The 20167-nt window shown below is 47.4% G+C and overlaps 1 protein-coding gene across 1 annotated transcript in view; it reads left to right on the top strand.

Moving 5' to 3' along the window:
- The window catches only part of heatr6 (HEAT repeat containing 6), a 79983-nt gene that overhangs the window by 42161 nt on the left and 17655 nt on the right, over positions 1 to 20167 (top strand). The window contains exons 6-15 of the mRNA XM_071339894.1: positions 54 to 155; positions 1591 to 1731; positions 2171 to 2388; positions 2807 to 2981; positions 3860 to 4066; positions 4459 to 4558; positions 4643 to 4971; positions 8652 to 8774; positions 8862 to 8948; positions 19967 to 20101. Of these exons, the coding sequence (XP_071195995.1) occupies positions 54 to 155; positions 1591 to 1731; positions 2171 to 2388; positions 2807 to 2981; positions 3860 to 4066; positions 4459 to 4558; positions 4643 to 4971; positions 8652 to 8774; positions 8862 to 8948; positions 19967 to 20101 (1617 nt within the window). The remainder of the gene's footprint in view (positions 1 to 53; positions 156 to 1590; positions 1732 to 2170; positions 2389 to 2806; positions 2982 to 3859; positions 4067 to 4458; positions 4559 to 4642; positions 4972 to 8651; positions 8775 to 8861; positions 8949 to 19966; positions 20102 to 20167) is intronic.

The raw sequence follows: 20167 nt of genomic DNA, 5'->3' as shown, positions 1-20167 counted from the left end.
GTAGGTGGTCCAGGAAGGGGTTAGGGTTCCACTAACTCTCTCTGTGTGTGTAGGTGGTCCAGGGAGCAGTGAAGGGTCTCCAGTCCTCTCTGTGTGGAGGGAAGTGGAGGTTTGGAGGGCAGGAGGAACTGGGAACTCTACTGGCAGTTCTCAAGGTACACATCTACTGTGTTTACACTGGGTCAAATATACACACGGGGTCAAATATATACACGGGGTCAAATATATACACGGGGTCAAATATATACACGGGGTCAAATATATACACGGGGTCAAATATACACTAGGTCAAATGGGTCAAATATACTCTGGGTCAAATATACACGGGGTCAAATATACACGGGGTCAAATATACCCTGGGTCAAATATACACGGGGTCAAATATACACTGGGTCAAATATACACTGGGTCAAATATACCCTGGGTCAAATAAATCAAATAATCACTGGGTCAAATAAATCAAATATACACTGGTTCAAATATACACGGGGTCAAATATACACGGGGTCAAATATACACGGGGTCAAATATACACGGGGTCAAATATACACGGGGTCAAATATACACGGGGTCAAATATACACGGGGTCAAATACATACACGGGGTCAAATACATACACGGGGTCAAATATATACACGGGGTCAAATATACACTGGGTCAAATATACACTAGGTCAAATGGGTCAAATATACACTGGGTCAAATATACACTGGGTCAAATATACACTGGGTCAAATATACACTGGGTCAAATGGGTCAAATATACCCTGGGTCAAATATACACGGGGTCAAATATACACGGGGTCAAATATACACGGGGTCAAATATACACGGGGTCAAATATACACTGGGTCAAATATACACTGGGTCAAATATACCCTGGGTCAAATAAATCAAATAATCACTGGGTCAAATAAATCAAATATACACTGGTTCAAATATACCCTGGGTCAAATAAATCAAATATACACTGTCAAATATATACTGGGTCAAATTTACACTGGGTCAAATAATTCAAATATTTACTGTGTCAAATATACATTGGGTCAAATAAATAAAATATACACTGGATCAAATATGCACTGTGTCAAATAAATAAAATATACACATGGTCAAATATACACTGGGTCAAATATACAGTAGGTTAAATGGGTCAATGTATACTGGGTCAATGTATACTGGGTCAATGTATACTGGGTCAAATATATACTGGGTCAAATATACACTGGGTCAAATATACAGTAGGTTAAATGGGTCAATGTATACTGGGTCAATGTATACTGGGTCAAATATATACTGGGTCAAATATACACTGGGTCAAATAAATCAAATATATATATATACGGGGTCAAATATACACTGGGTCAAATATACACGGGGTCAAACGGGAGGGTACTGGAGTACAGGACCCCACTGTATGTTGATTTGTGTTTATTTCATAGACTTTCTTGCTCATCTTTATCAAGGCTGACGCTGTATGTTGATTGAATTCATTTGATTATAAAGAGCCAGAGAAACGATACATAAAGTATCGTGGATAATATGTAGTTTGGTTGGGAGCGTCTCCATACAGGTGTTAATGTGTCCACAGAGGCTGATGTTCCAAGGTTGTCCAGGAGTGTGTGTGGAGTGGCCGTCCGTGCTGTACCCCGCTCCCCTGCCTCAGTACGAAACCTGCAGTACCCCCAAACCTCCAGAACCTCCACGGAACCCCCCCACCCAGACCTCAGGGGTAAGAGACTGTGTCTGATGTGTACCAGAGGGCCTGATGGGAACTGTAGTTCAGAGGTCCACATTTCATCTCGGAGGGCAGGATCACAACTGGTTTCCATCCTTTGACCCAGTAAATGATTTCTATCCCCCTCGCCTTTCTTCTCTCTGTCTCTCCTCTTTCCCCTACTCTCCCCCCTTCTCTGTCTCTCCTCTTTCTCCTACTCTCCCCCCTTCTCTCTGTCTCTCCTCTTTCCCCTACTCTCCCCCCCTTCTCTCTCTCTCCTCTTTCCCCTACTCTCCCCCCTTCTCTCTGTCTCTCCTCTTTCCCCTACTCTCCCCCCTTCTCTCCCCCCTTCTCTCTGTCTCTCCTCTTTCTCCTACTCTCCCCCCTTCTCTCTGTCTCTCCTCTTTCCCCTACTCTCCCCCCTTCTCTCTGTCTCTCTCTCTCCTCTCTGTAGAATAAGAAGAAGAAGTCTCGAGGACGGGGGAGGAAAGGAGGAGAGGAGGATGAGGAGAGAGAGGCAGAACCCAGGCTCCAGAGAGGAGGAAGAGGGGAGGCCTGGTCTAAGACCTCGGTACTTCCTTCTCCAGGCGTTCCGTCTCTCTATCCGTTATGGAAGAGCAGTTCTGATTCAGAGTTCTCTGATCCCGAGGGAGCAGCTCACAGTAAACTGAGGTAATGCATTGTCCTGTTCTCTCTCTGTGTGTGTGGTAATGTGTGTGTTCTCCCACCAGGTTGTTCCATGGCAGGGTGCGGCAGGGTGTGTGTGTGTGGTAATGTGTGTGTGTGTGGTAATGTGTGTGTGTGTGTGGTAATGTGTGTGTGTGTGTGTGGTAATGTGTGTGTTCTCTCACCAGGTTGTTCCATGGCAGGGTGTGTGTGTGTGGTAATGTGTGTGTGTGTGGTAATGTGTGTGTGTGTGGTAATGTGTGTGTGTGTGGTAATGTGTGTGTGTGTGTGTGGTAATGTGTGTGTTCTCTCACCAGGTTGTTCCATGGCAGGGTGTGTGTGTGTGGTAATGTGTGTGTGTGTGGTAATGTGTGTGTGTGTGGTAATGTGTGTGTGTGTGGTAATGTGTGTGTTCTCCCACCAGGTTGTTCCATGGCAGGGTGCGGCAGGGTGTGTTGCTGTGTCTCCTAGCCGTGGTGAAGGCAGTGGAAAAGAGGACGCTGTATGGCTATTGGTCGTCGTTCATACCGGACGCTCCCATTGGTGGACCTCCTCCTCTCACACTGCTCACTGTAGTACTGAAGGACCCCTCACCTAAGGTAGGTACACACACCTGAAAATTAACTCTGGTCTCTCCCCCTACAGGTGTGTGTGTGTGACGCTGGTCTCTCTCCCTCCAGGTGTGTGTGTGTGACGCTGGTCTCTCTCCCTCCAGGTGTGTGTGTGTGTTTGACGCTGGCCTCTCTCCCTCCAGGTGTGTGTGTGTGTGTATGTGTGTGTGTGAGACGCCGGTCTCTCTCCCTCCAGGTGTGTGTGTGACGCCGGTCTCTCTCCCTCCAGGTGTGTGTGTGTGACGCCGGTCTCTCTCCCTCCAGGTGTGTGTGTGTGAGACGCCGGTCTCTCTCCCTCCAGGTGTGTGTGTGTGAGACGCTGGTCTCTCTCCCTCCAGGTGTGTGTGTGTGTGAGACGCTGGTCTCTCTCCCTCCAGGTGTGTGTGTGTGTGTGAGACGCTGGTCTCTCTCCCTCCAGGTGTGTGTGTGTGTGTGAGACGCTGGTCTCTCTCCCTCCAGGTGTGTGTGTGTGTGTGAGACGCTGGTCTCTCTCCCTCCAGGTGTGTGTGTGTGTGTGTGACGCTGGTCTCTCTCCCTCCAGGTGTGTGTGTGTGAGACGCCGGTCTCTCTCCCTCCAGGTGTGTGTGTGTGAGACGCCGGTCTCTCTCCCTCCAGGTGTGTGTGTGTGAGACGCTGGTCTCTCTCCCTCCAGGTGTGTGTGAGACGCTGGTCTCTCTCCCTCCAGGTGTGTGTGTGTGTGAGACGCTTGTCTCTCTCCCTACAGGTGTGTGTGAGACGCTGGTCTCTCTCCCTCCAGGTGTGTGTGAGACGCTGGTCTCTCTCCCTCCAGGTGTGTGTGTGTGTGAGACGCCGGTCTCTCTCCCTCCAGGTGTGTGTGTGTGTAACGCTGGTCTCTCTCCCCCCAGGTGCGTGCGTGTGCACTCCAGGTGGTGTCTGCATTGCTGGATGGTTCCCGTCAGTTCCTGGGCGTGGCTGAAGACTTGGCTCCAGCCAGAACCTCATACACCCCATTCTCCTTCTCCCTTGCCACCGCCGTCCGCGAGCTGCACCGCTCGCTCTCCCTCGCTCTGCTGGCCGAAGCCTCTGCTCACACGCTCACTCAGATCATCAAGGTGACTCACACTCCCTGACTCACTCAGATCATCAAGGTGACTCACACTCCCTGACTCACTCAGATCGTCAAGGTGACTCACACTCCCTGACTCACTCAGATCGTCAAGGTGACTCACACTCCCTGACTCACTCAGATCGTCAAGGTGACTCACACTCCCTGACTCACTCAGATCGTCAAGGTGACTCACACTCCCTGACTCACTCAGATCGTCAAGGTGACTCACACTCCCTGACTCACTCAGATCGTCAAGGTGACTCACACTCCCTGACTCACTCAGATCGTCAAGGTGACTCACACTCCCTGACTCACTCAGATCGTCAAGGTGACTCACTCACTCAGATCGTGACTCACTCAGATCCTCTATGACCTGTTGACCTGTGTGTGTTTCAGTGCCTGGCTCACCTGGTGTGTAACGCTCCTTATAACCGCCTGAGACCCGGCCTGCTCAGCCCGCTGTGGAGACAGATACGACCCTACCTCCGACACAGAGGTACACACTCACAGAGACACACAGACACACCTACCTCCGACACCAGTCTGGGTGTTTTAACAGACTTTGTGTGTTCTCTCCTAGACGTGAACGTGCGGGTGTCTGTTCTGACACTGTATGGAGCGTTGGTGTCGACCCAAGCCCCTCTTTCTGAGATACAGCTACTCCTCTCACACACCTCGCAGGAGACGGTGCTGAGTTGGAGGCAGAGGGAGGGCTTTTCCTCACCTCACACTCCACCCTCCCACAAATACAACACTCCAGGAGAGGAGGAGCCGGGCGTGCCCTGGCTGCTGCAGCTGTGTGTGTCGCTTGTCACTCAACCCAGGGACGACCAATCAGACAGCGAGGGTCCAGGAGGAGGAGGGGCTACAGCTCTAGAGCCATCCCCTGTCCGCCTGGAGGCCTTACAGGTCAGAAAGACACTTCAAATCAAATTTTATTTGTCACATACACATGGTTAGCAGATGTTAATGCGAGTGTAGCGAAATGCTTGTGCTTCTAGTTCCAACAATGCAGTAACAACCAACGAGTAATCTAACCTAACAATTCCACAACTACTACCTTATACACACAAGTGTAAAGGGATAAAGAATATGTACATAAAGATATATGAATGAGTGATGGTACAGAACGGCATAGGCAAGATGCAGTAGATGGTATAGAGTACGGTATATACATATGAGATGAGTACTGTAGGGTATGTAAACATAAAGTGGCATAGTTTAAAGTGGCTAGTGATACATGTATTACATAAAGATGGCAAGATGCAGTAGATGATATAGAGTACAGTATATACATGTGAGATGAGTAATGTAGACATGAGTATACATGCATGAGTACATACATACATGAGTATGTAAACAAAGTGGCAAAGTTTAAAGTGCTAGCTAGCATCACTAGGTGGTTAGTTTGTAGCTAGCTAGCATCACTAGATGGTTAGTTTGTAGCTAGCTAGCATCAGTAGGTGGTTAGTTTGTAGCTAGTTAGCATCAGTAGGTGGTTAGTTTGTAGCTAGCTAGCATCAGTAGGTGGTTAGTTTGTAGCTAGCTAGCGTCAGTAGGTGGTTAGTTTGTAGCTAGCTAGCATCAGTAGGTGGTTAGTTTGTAGCTAGCTAGCATCAGTAGGTGGTTAGTTTGTAGCTAGCCTGACAAACACAATCATTTGCCTCTAACTTGTTTGCTGCTGACCTTGGCCTGCTCAAAGTGAGCCGCTTCTGTTTGGATGTAAAAACTGTCCAACTGCTTGGAGCATCTTGATGTACATCAGCCTCGCTACTTTGTCCTCAAGAGGGAGGGATCTTGAGGCTGTCTTTACTCTGTTTTGGAATCCCCTCTCGGCGGGCACATTGGAAACGGGGATAAACAACACAATCTAACCCTGTCGGGGCGGTGGTTTAGAATAGAAACTGACTGTCTGGGCGGTGGTTTAGAATAGAAACTGACAGTCAGGGCGGTGGTTTAGAATAGAAACTGACTGTCGGGGCGGTGGTTTAGAATAGAAACTGACTGTCGGGGCGGTGGTTTAGAATAGAAACTGACTGTCGGGGCGGTGGTTTAGAATAGAAACTGACTGTCGGGGCGGTGGTTTAGAATAGAAACTGACTGTCGGGGCGGTGGTTTAGAATAGAAACTGACTGTCGGGGCGGTGGTTTAGAATAGAAACTGACTGTCGGGGCGGTGGTTTAGAATAGAAACTGACTGTCGGGGCGGTGGTTTAGAATAGAAACTGACTGTCGGGGCGGTGGTTTAGAATAGAAACTGACTGTCGGGGCGGTGGTTTAGAATAGAAACTGACTGTCGGGGCGGTGGTTTAGAATAGAAACTGACTGTCGGGGCGGTGGTTTAGAATAGAAACTGACTGTCGGGGCGGTGGTTTAGAATAGAAACTGACTGTCGGGGCGGTGGTTTAGAATAGAAACTGACTGTCGGGGATGTGGTTTAGAATAGAAACTGACTGTCGGGGCGGTGGTTTAGAATAGAAACTGACTGTCGGGGCGGTGGTTTAGAATAGAAACTGACTGTCGGGGCGGTGGTTTAGAATAGAAACTGACTGTCGGGGCGGTGGTTTAGAATAGAAACTGACTGTCGGGGCGGTGGTTTAGAATAGAAACTGACTGTCGGGGCGGTGGTTTAGAATAGAAACTGACTGTCGGGGCGGTGGTTTAGAATAGAAACTGACTGTCGGGGCGGTGGTTTAGAATAGAAACTGACTGTCGGGGCGGTGGTTTAGAATAGAAACTGACTGTCGGGGCGGTGGTTTAGAATAGAAACTGACTGTCGGGCGGTGGTTTAGAATAGAAACTGACTGTCGGGGCGGTGGTTTAGAATAGAAACTGACTGTCGGGGCGGTGGTTTAGAATAGAAACTGACTGTCGGGGCGGTGGTTTAGAATAGAAACTGACTGTCGGGGCGGTGGTTTAGAATAGAAACTGACTGTCGGGGCGGTGGTTTAGAATAGAAACTGACAGTAAATGTCCCAGCGGTTTAGAATAGAAACTGACTGTCGGGGCGGTGGTTTAGAATAGAAACTGACAGTAAATGTCCCAGCGGTTTAGAATAGAAACTGACTGTCGGGGCGGTGGTTTAGAATAGAAACTGACAGTAAATGTCCCAGCGGTTTAGAATAGAAACTGACTGTCGGGGCGGTGGTTTAGAATAGAAACTGACTGTCGGGGCGGTGGTTTAGAATAGAAACTGACTGTCGGGACGGTGGTTTAGAATAGAAACTGACTGTCGGGGCGGTGGTTTAGAATAGAAACTGACTGTCGGGGCGGTGGTTTAGAATAGAAACTGACTGTCGGGGCGGTGGTTTAGAATAGAAACTGACTGTCGGGGCGGTGGTTTAGAATAGAAACTGACTGTCGGGGCGGTGGTTTAGAATAGAAACTGACTGTCGGGGCGGTGGTTTAGAATAGAAACTGACTGTCGGGGCGGTGGTTTAGAATAGAAACTGACTGTCGGGCGGTGGTTTAGAATAGAAACTGACTGTCGGGCGGTGGTTTAGAATAGAAACTGACTGTCGGGGCGGTGGTTTAGAATAGAAACTGACTGTCGGGGCGGTGGTTTAGAATAGAAACTGACTGTCGGGGCGGTGGTTTAGAATAGAAACTGACTGTCGGGCGGTGGTTTAGAATAGAAACTGACTGTCGGGGCGGTGGTTTAGAATAGAAACTGACTGTCGGGGCTGTGGTTTAGAATAGAAACTGACAGTAAATGTCCCAGCGGTTTAGAATAGAAACTGACTGTCGGGGCGGTGGTTTAGAATAGAAACTGACTGTCGGGGCGGTGGTTTAGAATAGAAACTGACTGTCGGGGCGGTGGTTTAGAATAGAAACTGACTGTCGGGGCGGTGGTTTAGAATAGAAACTGACTGTCGGGGCGGTGGTTTAGAATAGAAACTGACAGTAAATGTCCCAGCGGTTTAGAATAGAAACTGACTGTCGGGGCGGTGGTTTAGAATAGAAACTGACTGTCGGGGCTGTGGTTTAGAATAGAAACTGACAGTAAATGTCCCAGCGGTTTAGAATAGAAACTGACTGTCGGGGATGTGGTTTAGAATAGAAACTGACAGTAAATGTCCCAGCGGTTTAGAATAGAAACTGACAGTAATGTCCCAGCAGCTTGATGATGTATAATCTGTGAAGAATATTAACCTTGGAAGTTGGAGCACAACCACTGAATAAAAAGAAAATGAACGGCCAAAAGCAAGCATTTACGGGCTAATGGAAACCTGTGTGTGACTGTGTTACTGTGTTACTGTGTGTGACTGTGTTACTGTGTGTGACTGTGTGTGACTGTGTGTGACTGTGTGTGACTGTGTGTGACTGTGTGTGACTGTGTTACTGTGTGTGACTGTGTGACTGTGTTACTGTGTGTGACTGTGTTACTGTGTGTGACTGTGTTACTGTGTGTGACTGTGTGTGACTGTGTGTGACTGTGTTACTGTGTGTGACTGTGTGTGACTGTGTGTGACTGTGTGTGACTGTGTTACTGTGTGTGACTGTGTTACTGTGTGTGACTGTGTTACTGTGTGACTGTGTGTGACTGTGTGTGACTGTGTGTTACTGTGTGACTGTGTGTGACTGTGTTAGGTTCTAGCCCACCTGGTGCGTGGATACTTCCCTCTGTGCCAGGCATGTCTCTGTGACCTGGGGCAGGTGAGCGCTCGCTGCCTCCGAGAGACAGACCCCTCCGTTCAACTACACGGAGCCAAGGTGACACACACACACAGCAATGTGCAGTTTGTTTAACATATTGAGTCGTGTGTAATAATGAGACAAACATAACATCTCTCTCCGTAGTTACTAGAGGAGTTGGGGACAGGTATTATCCAACAGTACAGACCAGACAGCAGCCAGTCGGAGAGCTGCAGGATCCCCATCTCACAGGTACACCTCTGTCTGGCCCTCTGCCACGCCCGTCTGTCTGCCACACCCGTCTGTCTGTTCCCTCACGTCTGGAGGGAAGCAAGTCATTTCACTACCCAAGAATAGCAAAGCACCATTTACTGGCTCAAATAGCTGACCAATCAGCCTGTTACCAACCCTTAATTTGACCAGATACGATGCTATTTCACATGAAACAAATTGACAACAGACGTTCAGCATGCTTATAGGGAGGGACATTCAACAACCACAGCACTTACACAAATGACTGATGATTGGCTGAGAGAAAATGTTGATAAAAAGATTGTGGGGGCTGTTTTGTTAGACTTCAGTGTGGCTTTTGACATTATTGATCATAATCTGCTGCTGTAAAAACCTGTGTTATGAATTACACCCCTGCTATAATGTAGAGTTACCTGTCTAACGGAACACAGAGGGCAGGGTTGCCATGTCTACGGTTTTCATGAGTCCCGCAAAATTGGGCTCATTTGAAAACAATGTCGCGTCATGACAACTTTTTACCAGGTGTAGGTAGGGCTATTTAACATGTCATTATGGAGACACCTGTTTACCAGGTGTAGGTAGGACTATTTAACATGTCATTATGGAGACACCTGTTTACCAGGTGTAGGTAGGGCTATTTAACATGTCATTATGGAGACGCCTGTTTACCAGGTGTAGGTAGGACTATTTAACGTGTCATTATGGAGACACCTGTTTACCAGGTGTAGGTAGGACTATTTAACGTGTCATTATGGAGACACCTGTTTACCAGGTGTAGGTAGGACTATTTAACGTGTCATTATGGAGACACCTGTTTACCAGGTGTAGGTAGGACTATTTAACGTGTCATTATGGAGACACCTGTTTACCAGGTGTAGGTAGGGCTATTTAACGTGTCATTATGGAGACACCTGTTTACCAGGTGTAGGTAGGGCTATTTAACATGTCATTATGGAGACACCTGTTTACCAGGTGTAGGTAGGGCTATTTAACGTGTCATTATGGAGACGCCTGTTTACCAGGTGTAGGTAGGGCTATTTAACATGTCATTATGGAGACGCCTGTTTACCAGGTGTAGGTAGGACTATTTACCATGTCATTATGGAGACTCCTGTTTACCAGGTGTAGGTAGGGCTATTTAACGTGTCATTATGGAGACGCCTGTTTACCAGGTGTAGGTAGGGCTATTTAACGTGTCATTATGGAGACACCTGTTTACCAGGTGTAGGTAGGGCTATTTAACGTGTCATTATGGAGACACCTGTTTACCAGGTGTAGGTAGGGCTATTTAACATGTCATTATGGAGACACCTGTTTACCAGGTGTAGGTAGGGCTATTTAACATGTCATTATGGAGACACCTGTTTACCAGGTGTAGGTAGGACTATTTAACATGTCATTATGGAGACGCCTGTTTACCAGGTGTAGGTAGGGCTATTTAACATGTCATTATGGAGACACCTGTTTACCAGGTGTAGGTAGGGCTATTTAACATGTCATTATGGAGACACCTGTTTACCAGGTGTAGGTAGGGCTATTTAACATGTCATTATGGAGACACCTGTTTACCAGGTGTAGGTAGGGCTATTTAACATGTCATTATGGAGACGCCTGTTTACCAGGTGTAGGTAGGGCTATTTAACGTGTCATTATGGAGACAGTAGGTAGGGCTATTTAACATGTCATTATGGAGACACCTGTTTACCAGGTGTAGGTAGGGCTATTTAACGTGTCATTATGGAGACACCTGTTTACCAGGTGTAGGTAGGGCTATTTAACATGTCATTATGGAGACGCCTGTTTACCAGGTGTAGGTAGGGCTATTTAACATGTCATTATGGAGACACCTGTTTACCAGGTGTAGGTAGGACTATTTAACATGTCATTATGGAGACACCTGTTTACCAGGTGTAGGTAGGACTATTTAACATGTCATTATGGAGACACCTGTTTACCAGGTGTAGGTAGGACTATTTAACATGTCATTATGGAGACACCTGTTTACCAGGTGTAGGTAGGGCTATTTAACATGTCATTATGGAGACACCTGTTTACCAGGTGTAGGTAGGACTATTTAACATGTCATTATGGAGACACCTGTTTACCAGGTGTAGGTAGGACTATTTAACATGTCATTATGGAGACACCTGTTTACCAGGTGTAGGTAGGGCTATTTAACATGTCATTATGGAGACACCTGTTTACCAGGTGTAGGTAGGACTATTTAACGTGTCATTATGGAGACTCCTGTTTACCAGGTGTAGGTAGGGCTATTTAACATGTCATTATGGAGACGCCTGTTTACCAGGTGTAGGTAGGACTATTTAACATGTCATTATGGAGACACCTGTTTACCAGGTGTAGGTAGGACTATTTAACGTGTCATTATGGAGACACCTGTTTACCAGGTGTAGGTAGGGCTATTTAACATGTCATTATGGAGACTCCTGTTTACCAGGTGTAGGTAGGGCTATTTAACATGTCATTATGGAGACACCTGTTTACCAGGTGTAGGTAGGGCTATTTAACATGTCATTATGGAGACACCTGTTTACCAGGTGTAGGTAGGACTATTTAACATGTCATTATGGAGACTCCTGTTTACCAGGTGTAGGTAGGGCTATTTAACATGTCATTATGGAGACAGTAGGTAGGGCTATTTAACATGTCATTATGGAGACACCTGTTTACCAGGTGTAGGTAGGACTATTTAACATGTCAGACGCCTGTTTACCAGGTGTAGGTAGGGCTATTTAACATGTCATTATGGAGACACCTGTTTACCAGGTGTAGGTAGGACTATTTAACATGTCATTATGGAGACACCTGTTTACCAGGTGTAGGTAGGGCTATTTAACATGTCATTATGGAGACACCTGTTTACCAGGTGTAGGTAGGGCTATTTAACATGTCATTATGGAGACACCTGTTTACCAGGTGTAGGTAGGGCTATTTAACATGTCATTATGGAGACACCTGTTTACCAGGTGTAGGTAGGGCTATTTAACATGTCATTATGGAGACACCTGTTTACCAGGTGTAGGTAGGGCTATTTAACATGTCATTATGGAGACGCCTGTTTACCAGGTGTAGGTAGGACTATTTAACGTGTCATTATGGAGACGCCTGTTTACCAGGTGTAGGTAGGGCTATTTAACATGTCATTATGGAGACACCTGTTTACCAGGTGTAGGTAGGGCTATTTAACATGTCATTATGGAGACACCTGTTTACCAGTTGTAGGTAGGGCTATTTAACATGTCATTATGGAGACACCTGTTTACCAGGTGTAGGTAGGACTATTTAACATGTCATTATGGAGACACCTGTTTACCAGGTGTAGGTAGGACTATTTAACATGTCATTATGGAGACGCCTGTTTACCAGGTGTAGGTAGGGCTATTTAACATGTCATTATGGAGACGCCTGTTTACCAGGTGTAGGTAGGGCTATTTAACATGTCATTATGGAGACGCCTGTTTACCAGGTGTAGGTAGGGCTATTTAACGTGTCATTATGGAGACACCTGTTTACCAGGTGTAGGTAGGGCTATTTAACATGTCATTATGGAGACACCTGTTTACCAGGTGTAGGTAGGGCTATTTAACATGTCATTATGGAGACTCCTGTTTACCAGGTGTAGGTAGGGCTATTTAACATGTCATTATGGAGACACCTGTTTACCAGGTGTAGGTAGGACTATTTAACGTGTCATTATGGAGACGCCTGTTTACCAGGTGTAGGTAGGGCTATTTAACGTGTCATTATGGAGACACCTGTTTACCAGGTGTAGGTAGGGCTATTTAACATGTCATTATGGAGACACCTGTTTACCAGGTGTAGGTAGGGCTATTTAACATGTCATTATGGAGACACCTGTTTACCAGGTGTAGGTAGGGCTATTTAACATGTCATTATGGAGACTCCTGTTTACCAGGTGTAGGTAGGGCTATTTAACATGTCATTATGGAGACACCTGTTTACCAGGTGTAGGTAGGACTATTTAACATGTCATTATGGAGACGCCTGTTTACCAGGTGTAGGTAGGGCTATTTAACGTGTCATTATGGAGACACCTGTTTACCAGGTGTAGGTAGGGCTATTTAACATGTCATTATGGAGACGCCTGTTTACCAGGTGTAGGTAGGGCTATTTAACATGTCATTATGGAGACGCCTGTTTACCAGGTGTAGGTAGGGCTATTTAACATGTCATTATGGAGACGCCTGTTTACCAGGTGTAGGTAGGGCTATTTAACATGTCATTATGGAGACGCCTGTTTACCAGGTGTAGGTAGTGCTATTTAACATGTCATTATGGAGACACCTGTTTACCAGGTGTAGGTAGGGCTATTTAACATGTCATTATGGAGACACCTGTTTACCAGGTGTAGGTAGGGCTATTTAACATGTCATTATGGAGACACCTGTTTACCAGGTGTAGGTAGGACTATTTAACGTGTCATTATGGAGACACCTGTTTACCAGGTGTAGGTAGGACTATTTAACATGTCATTATGGAGACTCCTGTTTACCAGGTGTAGGTAGGACTATTTAACATGTCATTATGGAGACACCTGTTTACCAGGTGTAGGTAGGGCTATTTAACATGTCATTATGGAGACACCTGTTTACCAGGTGTAGGTAGGGCTATTTAACATGTCATTATGGAGACACCTGTTTACCAGGTGTAGGTAGGACTATTTAACATGTCATTATGGAGACTCCTGTTTACCAGGTGTAGGTAGGGCTATTTAACATGTCATTATGGAGACACCTGTTTACCAGGTGTAGGTAGGGCTATTTAACATGTCATTATGGAGACACCTGTTTACCAGGTGTAGGTAGGGCTATTTAACATGTCATTATGGAGACACCTGTTTACCAGGTGTAGGTAGGGCTATTTAACATGTCATTATGGAGACACCTGTTTACCAGGTGTAGGTAGGGCTATTTAACATGTCATTATGGAGACACCTGTTTACCAGGTGTAGGTAGGGCTATTTAACGTGTCATTATGGAGACACCTGTTTACCAGGTGTAGGTAGGGCTATTTAACGTGTCATTATGGAGACACCTGTTTACCAGGTGTAGGTAGGGCTATTTAACATGTCATTATGGAGACACCTGTTTACAATCCTATTTCCATAAAACATATTAACTCACTGATGCGCATCAAGAAATAACGGAGACAACAGGAAAACGACTTTAGGAGCTCTTGAGCGCATTCGAGTTTCGCTTGGAGGTGATTTAAACTGCACTCTAATGTTGACTACTTGTGAAGCGAAGGGTTTTACAGATGCTCAGTTCTTGGGTCTTCAGTTTAGCGCAAATGGAAATTTGAAATGAAAGTTATGGAACTACCTTCCTTGCATCTTTTGGGGAAAATGTAGGCTACTGTAGCTTACATTTAACATTTACATTTAAGTCATTTAGCAGACGCTCTTATCCAGAGCGACTTACAAATTGGTGCATTCACCTTATGACATCCAGTGGAACAGCCACTTTACAATAGTGCATCTAAATCTTTTAAGGGGGGGGGGGGGGTGAGAAGGATTACTTTATCCTATCCTAGGTATTCCTTAAAGAGGTGGGGTTTCAGGTGTCTCCGGAAGGTGGTGATTGACTCCGCTGTCCTGGCGTCGTGAGGGAGTTTGTTCCACCATTGGGGGGCCAGAGCAGCGAACAGTTTTGACTGGGCTGAGCGGGAACTGTACTTCCTCAGTGGTAGGGAGGCGAGCAGGCCAGAGGTGGATGAACGCAGTGCCCTTGTTTGGGTGTAGGGCCTGATCAGAGCCTGGAGGTACTGAGGTGCCGTTCCCCTCACAGCTCCGTAGGCAAGCACCATGGTCTTGTAGCGGATGCGAGCTTCAACTGGAAGCCAGTGGAGAGAGCGGAGGAGCGGGGTGACGTGAGAGAACTTGGGAAGGTTGAACACCAGACGGGCTGCGGCGTTCTGGATGAGTTGTAGGGGTTTAATGGCACAGGCAGGGAGCCCAGCCAACAGCGAGTTGCAGTAATCCAGACGGGAGATGACAAGTGCCTGGATTAGGACCTGCGCCGCTTCCTGTGTGAGGCAGGGTCCTACTCTGCGGATGTTGTAGAGCATGAACCTACAGGAACGGGCCACCGCCTTGATGTTAGTTGAGAACGACAGGGTGTTGTCCAGGATCACGCCAAGGTTCTTAGCGCTCTGGGAGGAGGACACAATGGAGTTGTCAACCGTGATGGCGAGATCATGGAACGGGCAGTCCTTCCCCGGGAGGAAGAGCAGCTCCGTCTTGCCGAGGTTCAGCTTGAGGTGGTGATCCGTCATCCACACTGATATGTCTGCCAGACATGCAGAGATGCGATTCGCCACCTGGTCATCAGAAGGGGGAAAGGAGAAGATTAGTTGTGTGTCGTCTGCATAGCAATGATAGGAGAGACCATGTGAGGTTATGACAGAGCCAAGTGACTTGGTGTATAGCGAGAATAGGAGAGGGCCTAGAACAGAGCCCTGGGGGACACCAGTGGTGAGAGCACGTGGTGAGGAGACAGATTCTCGCCACGCCACCTGGTAGGAGCGACCTGTCAGGTAGGACGCAATCCAAGCGTGGGCCGCGCCGGAGATGCCCAACTCGGAGAGGGTGGAGAGGAGGATCTGATGGTTCACAGTATCGAAGGCAGCCGATAGGTCTAGAAGGATGAGAGCAGAGGAGAGAGAGTTAGCTTTAGCAGTGCGGAGCGCCTCCGTGATACAGAGAAGAGCAGTCTCAGTTGAATGACTAGTCTTGAAACCTGACTGATTTGGATCAAGAAGGTCATTCTGAGAGAGATAGCGGGAGAGCTGGCCAAGGACGGCACGTTCAAGAGTTTTGGAGAGAAAAGAAAGAAGGGATACTGGTCTGTAGTTGTTGACATCGGAGGGATCGAGTGTAGGTTTTTTCAGAAGGGGTGCAACTCTCGCTCTCTTGAAGACGGAAGGGACGTAGCCAGCGGTCAGGGATGAGTTGATGAGCGAGGTGAGGTAAGGGAGAAGGTCTCCGGAAATGGTCTGGAGAAGAGAGGAGGGGATAGGGTCAAGCGGGCAGGTTGTTGGGCGGCCGGCCGTCACAAGACGCGAGATTTCATCTGGAGAGAGAGGGGAGAAAGAGGTCAGAGCACAGGGTAGGGCAGTGTGAGCAGAACCAGCGGTGTCGTTTGACTTAGCAAACGAGGATCGGATGTTGTCGACCTTCTTTTCAAAATGGTTGACGAAGTCATCTGCAGAGAGGGAGGAGGGGGGAGGGGGAGGAGGATTCAGGAGGGAGGAGAAGGTGGCAAAGAGCTTCCTAGGGTTAGAGGCAGATGCTTGGAATTTAGAGTGGTAGAAAGTGGCTTTAGCAGCAGAGACAGAAGAGGAAAATGTAGAGAGGAGGGAGTGAAAGGATGCCAGGTCCGCAGGGAGGCGAGTTTTCCTCCATTTCCGCTCGGCTGCCCGGAGCCCTGTTCTGTGAGCTCGCAATGAGTCGTCGAGCCACGGAGCGGGAGGGGAGGACCGAGCCGGCCTGGAGGATAGGGGACAGAGAGAGTCAAAGGATGCAGAAAGGGAGGAGAGGAGGGTTGAGGAGGCAGAATCAGGAGATAGGTTGGAGAAGGTTTGAGCAGAGGGAAGAGATGATAGGATGGAAGAGGAGAGAGTAGCGGGGGAGAGAGAGCGAAGGTTGGGACGGCGCGATACCATCCGAGTAGGGGCAGTGTGGGAAGTGTTGGATGAGAGCGAGAGGGAAAAGGATACAAGGTAGTGGTCGGAGACTTGGAGGGGAGTTGCAATGAGGTTAGTGGAAGAACAGCATCTAGTAAAGATGAGGTCGAGCGTATTGCCTGCCTTGTGAGTAGGGGGGGAAGGTGAGAGGGTGAGGTCAAAAGAGGAGAGGAGTGGAAAGAAGGAGGCAGAGAGGAATGAGTCAAAGGTAGACGTGGGGAGGTTAAAGTCGCCCAGAACTGTGAGAGGTGAGCCGTCCTCAGGAAAGGAGCTTATCAAGGCATCAAGCTCATTGATGAACTCTCCGAGGGAACCTGGAGGGCGATAAATGATAAGGATGTTAAGCTTGAAAGGGCTGGTAACTGTGACAGCATGGAATTCAAAGGAGGCGATAGACAGATGGGTAAGGGGAGAAAGAGAGAATGACCACTTGGGAGAGATGAGGATCCCGGTGCCACCACCCCGCTGACCAGAAGCTCTCGGGGTGTGCGAGAACACGTGGGCGGACGAAGAGAGAGCAGTAGGAGTAGCAGTGTTATCTGTGGTGATCCATGTTTCCGTCAGTGCCAAGAAGTCGAGGGACTGGAGGGAGGCATAGGCTGAGATGAACTCTGCCTTGTTGGCCGCAGATCGGCAGTTCCAGAGGCTGCCGGAGACCTGGAACTCCACGTGGGTCGTGCGCGCTGGGACCACCAGATTAGGGTGGCCGCGGCCACGCGGTGTGGAGCGTTTGTATGGTCTGTGCAGAGAGGAGAGAACAGGGATAGACAGACACATAGTTGACAGGCTACAGAAGAGGCTACGCTAATGCAAAGGAGATTGGAATGACAAGTGGACTACATGTCTCGAATGTTCAGAAAGTTAAGCTTACGTAGCAAGAATCTTATTGACTAAAATGATTAAAATGATACAGTACTGCTGAAGTAGGCTAGCTGGCAGTGGCTGCGTTGATGACTTTGTAGGCTAGCTGGCAGTGGCTGCGTTGTTGACACTACACTAATCAAGTCGTTCCGTTGAGTGTAATAGTTTCTACAGTGCTGCTATTCGGGGGCTAGCTGGCTAGCTAGCAGTGTTGATTACGTTACGTTGCGTTAAAAGAACGACAATAGCTGGCTAGCTAACCTAGAAAATCGCTCTAGACTACACAATTATCTTTGATACAAAGACGGCTATGTAGCTAGCTATGTAGCTAGCTACGATCAAACAAATCAAACCGTTGTACTGTAATGAAATGAAATGAAAATGTGATACTACCTGTGGAGCGAAGCGGAATGCGACCGGGTTGTTGAGTGCGGAAGTTCTATTCGGTAGACGTTGGCTAGCTGTTGGCTAGCTAGCAGTGTCTCCTACGTTAAGGACGACAAATAGCTGGCTAGCTAACCTCGGTAAATTAAGATAATCACTCTAAAACTACGCACTCTAAACTACACAATTATCTTGGATACGAAGACAGCAAAGACAACTATGTAGCTAGCTAACACTACACTATTCGGGGGCTAGCTGGCTAGTTAGCAGTGTTGATTACGTTACGTTGCGTTAAAAGAACGACAATAGCTGGCTAGCTAACCTAGAAAATCGCTCTAGACTACACAATTATCTTTGATACAAGGACGGCTATGTAGCTAGCTATGTAGCTAGCTACGATCAAACAAATCAAACCGTTGTACTGTAATGAAATGAAATGAAAATGTGATACTACCTGTGGAGCGAAGCGGAATGCGACCGGGTTGTTGAGTGCGGAATAGCTGCCATAGCTAGGTTATTTATCATCAAATATGATTACGTAGTACCTGTCTTGACTGCATCAAACCGGGAGAAGCTAGTTAAGCTAACGTTAGCTAGCTAGGCTAACTGAGGCTGTAGTGCATGCGCTTTCTCATCCTACAGTTACAAATAACAACAACTCCATTCAGAATAGTAGCAGCCTACCTCTTGGCTCTTCGTTGTTGTAGCCTATCCTTCTCCTTTAACTTACCAGTTGATACAATAATTATGTTGAAATGATATCACTGTGTAGCGTATACAAATCATCTGTCCTCGGTTGCAACACTCACTACTGAGTTCTAAGCTTCCTCTGGAATTAACGTCAGCACAATAACTGTTCGTAGGGTGCTTCATGAAATGGGTTTCCATGGCAGCCGCACACAAGCCTAAGATCACCATGTGCAATGCCAAGCGTTGGCTGGAGTTGTGTAAAGCTCGCCGCTGTTGGACTCTGGAGCAGTGGAAACGAGATTTGTGGAGTGATGAATCAGGCTTCGCATAGTGGCTTCGCATAGTGCCAACTGTAAAGTTTGGTGGAGGAGGAATAGGGGTCATGGGCCGTTTTTCATGGTTTGGGCCCCTTAGTTCAAGGGAAGGAAAATCTTAATGCAACAGCATACGATGACATTCCAGACGATTCTGTGCTTCCAACTTTGTGGCAACAGTTTGTTTCAGCATGACAATGCCCCCGTGCACAAAGTGAGGTCTATACATTAATGTTTTGTCGAGATCGTTGTGGAAGAACTTGACTGGCCTGCACAGAGCCCTGACCTCAACCCCATCGAACACCTTTGGGATGAATTGGAACAACCAACTGCGAGCCAGGCCTAATCACCAAACATCAGTGCCCAACATCACTAATGCTCTTGTGGCTAAATGGAAGCAAGTCCCTGCAGCAATGTTCTAACATCTAGTGGAAAGTCTTCCCAGAAGAGTGGAGGCTGTTATAACAGCAAAGGGGGGACCAACTCCATATTAATGCCCATGATTTTTGAATGAGATGTTCAACGAGCAGGTGTCCACATACTTTTGGTCATGCAGTGTATGTTATGGTAGATTAGTGTAATAATGTATTATTCTATTGTATGTGATTGGACCCCAGGAAGAGTAGCTGCTGCCTTGGCAGGAACTAATGGGGATCCATAATAAACCCCAGGAAGAGTAGCTGCTGCCTTGGCAGGAACTAACGGGGATCCATAATAAACCCCAGGAAGAGTAGCTGCTGCCTTGACAGGAACTAATGGGGATCTATAATAAACCCCAGAAAGAGTAGCTGCTGCCTTGGCAGGAACTAACGGGGATCCATAATAAACCCTAGGAAGAGTAGCTGCTGCCTGTCCAATCACATACAATAGAATAATACATTATTACACACTACTCTGTCTGGCTAACCTGTCTGTCTAAACTGTCTGTCGTTCTAAACTGCCTGTGTCTAACCTGTCTGTCGTTTTAAACTGTCTGTCTAACCTGTCTGTCTGTCTAAACTGTCTGTCTAACCTGTCTGTCTGTCTAACCTGTCTGTGTTGCAGGTGGTCCAGTTCTGGGTGGATGTATTGAGTGGTCCGCTGAATGGAGCCCTTCAGAGTCACCAGCATCCTACTCTACAGACCAGCGCCTGTGACACCCTCTCCTCTATCCTGCCACAGGCCTTCACACAGCTACCGGTACATACCCTCTCCTCTATCCTGCCACAGGCCTTCACACAGCTACCTGTACATACCCTCTCCTCT

This window comes from Salvelinus alpinus, chromosome 13 (assembly GCF_045679555.1).
Source record: "Salvelinus alpinus chromosome 13, SLU_Salpinus.1, whole genome shotgun sequence".
NCBI classification, from domain to species: Eukaryota; Metazoa; Chordata; class Actinopteri; order Salmoniformes; family Salmonidae; genus Salvelinus; species Salvelinus alpinus.
The sequence above is the reverse complement of the archived record's forward strand: the minus strand, read 5'-3'. Positions and strand labels throughout refer to the sequence as shown.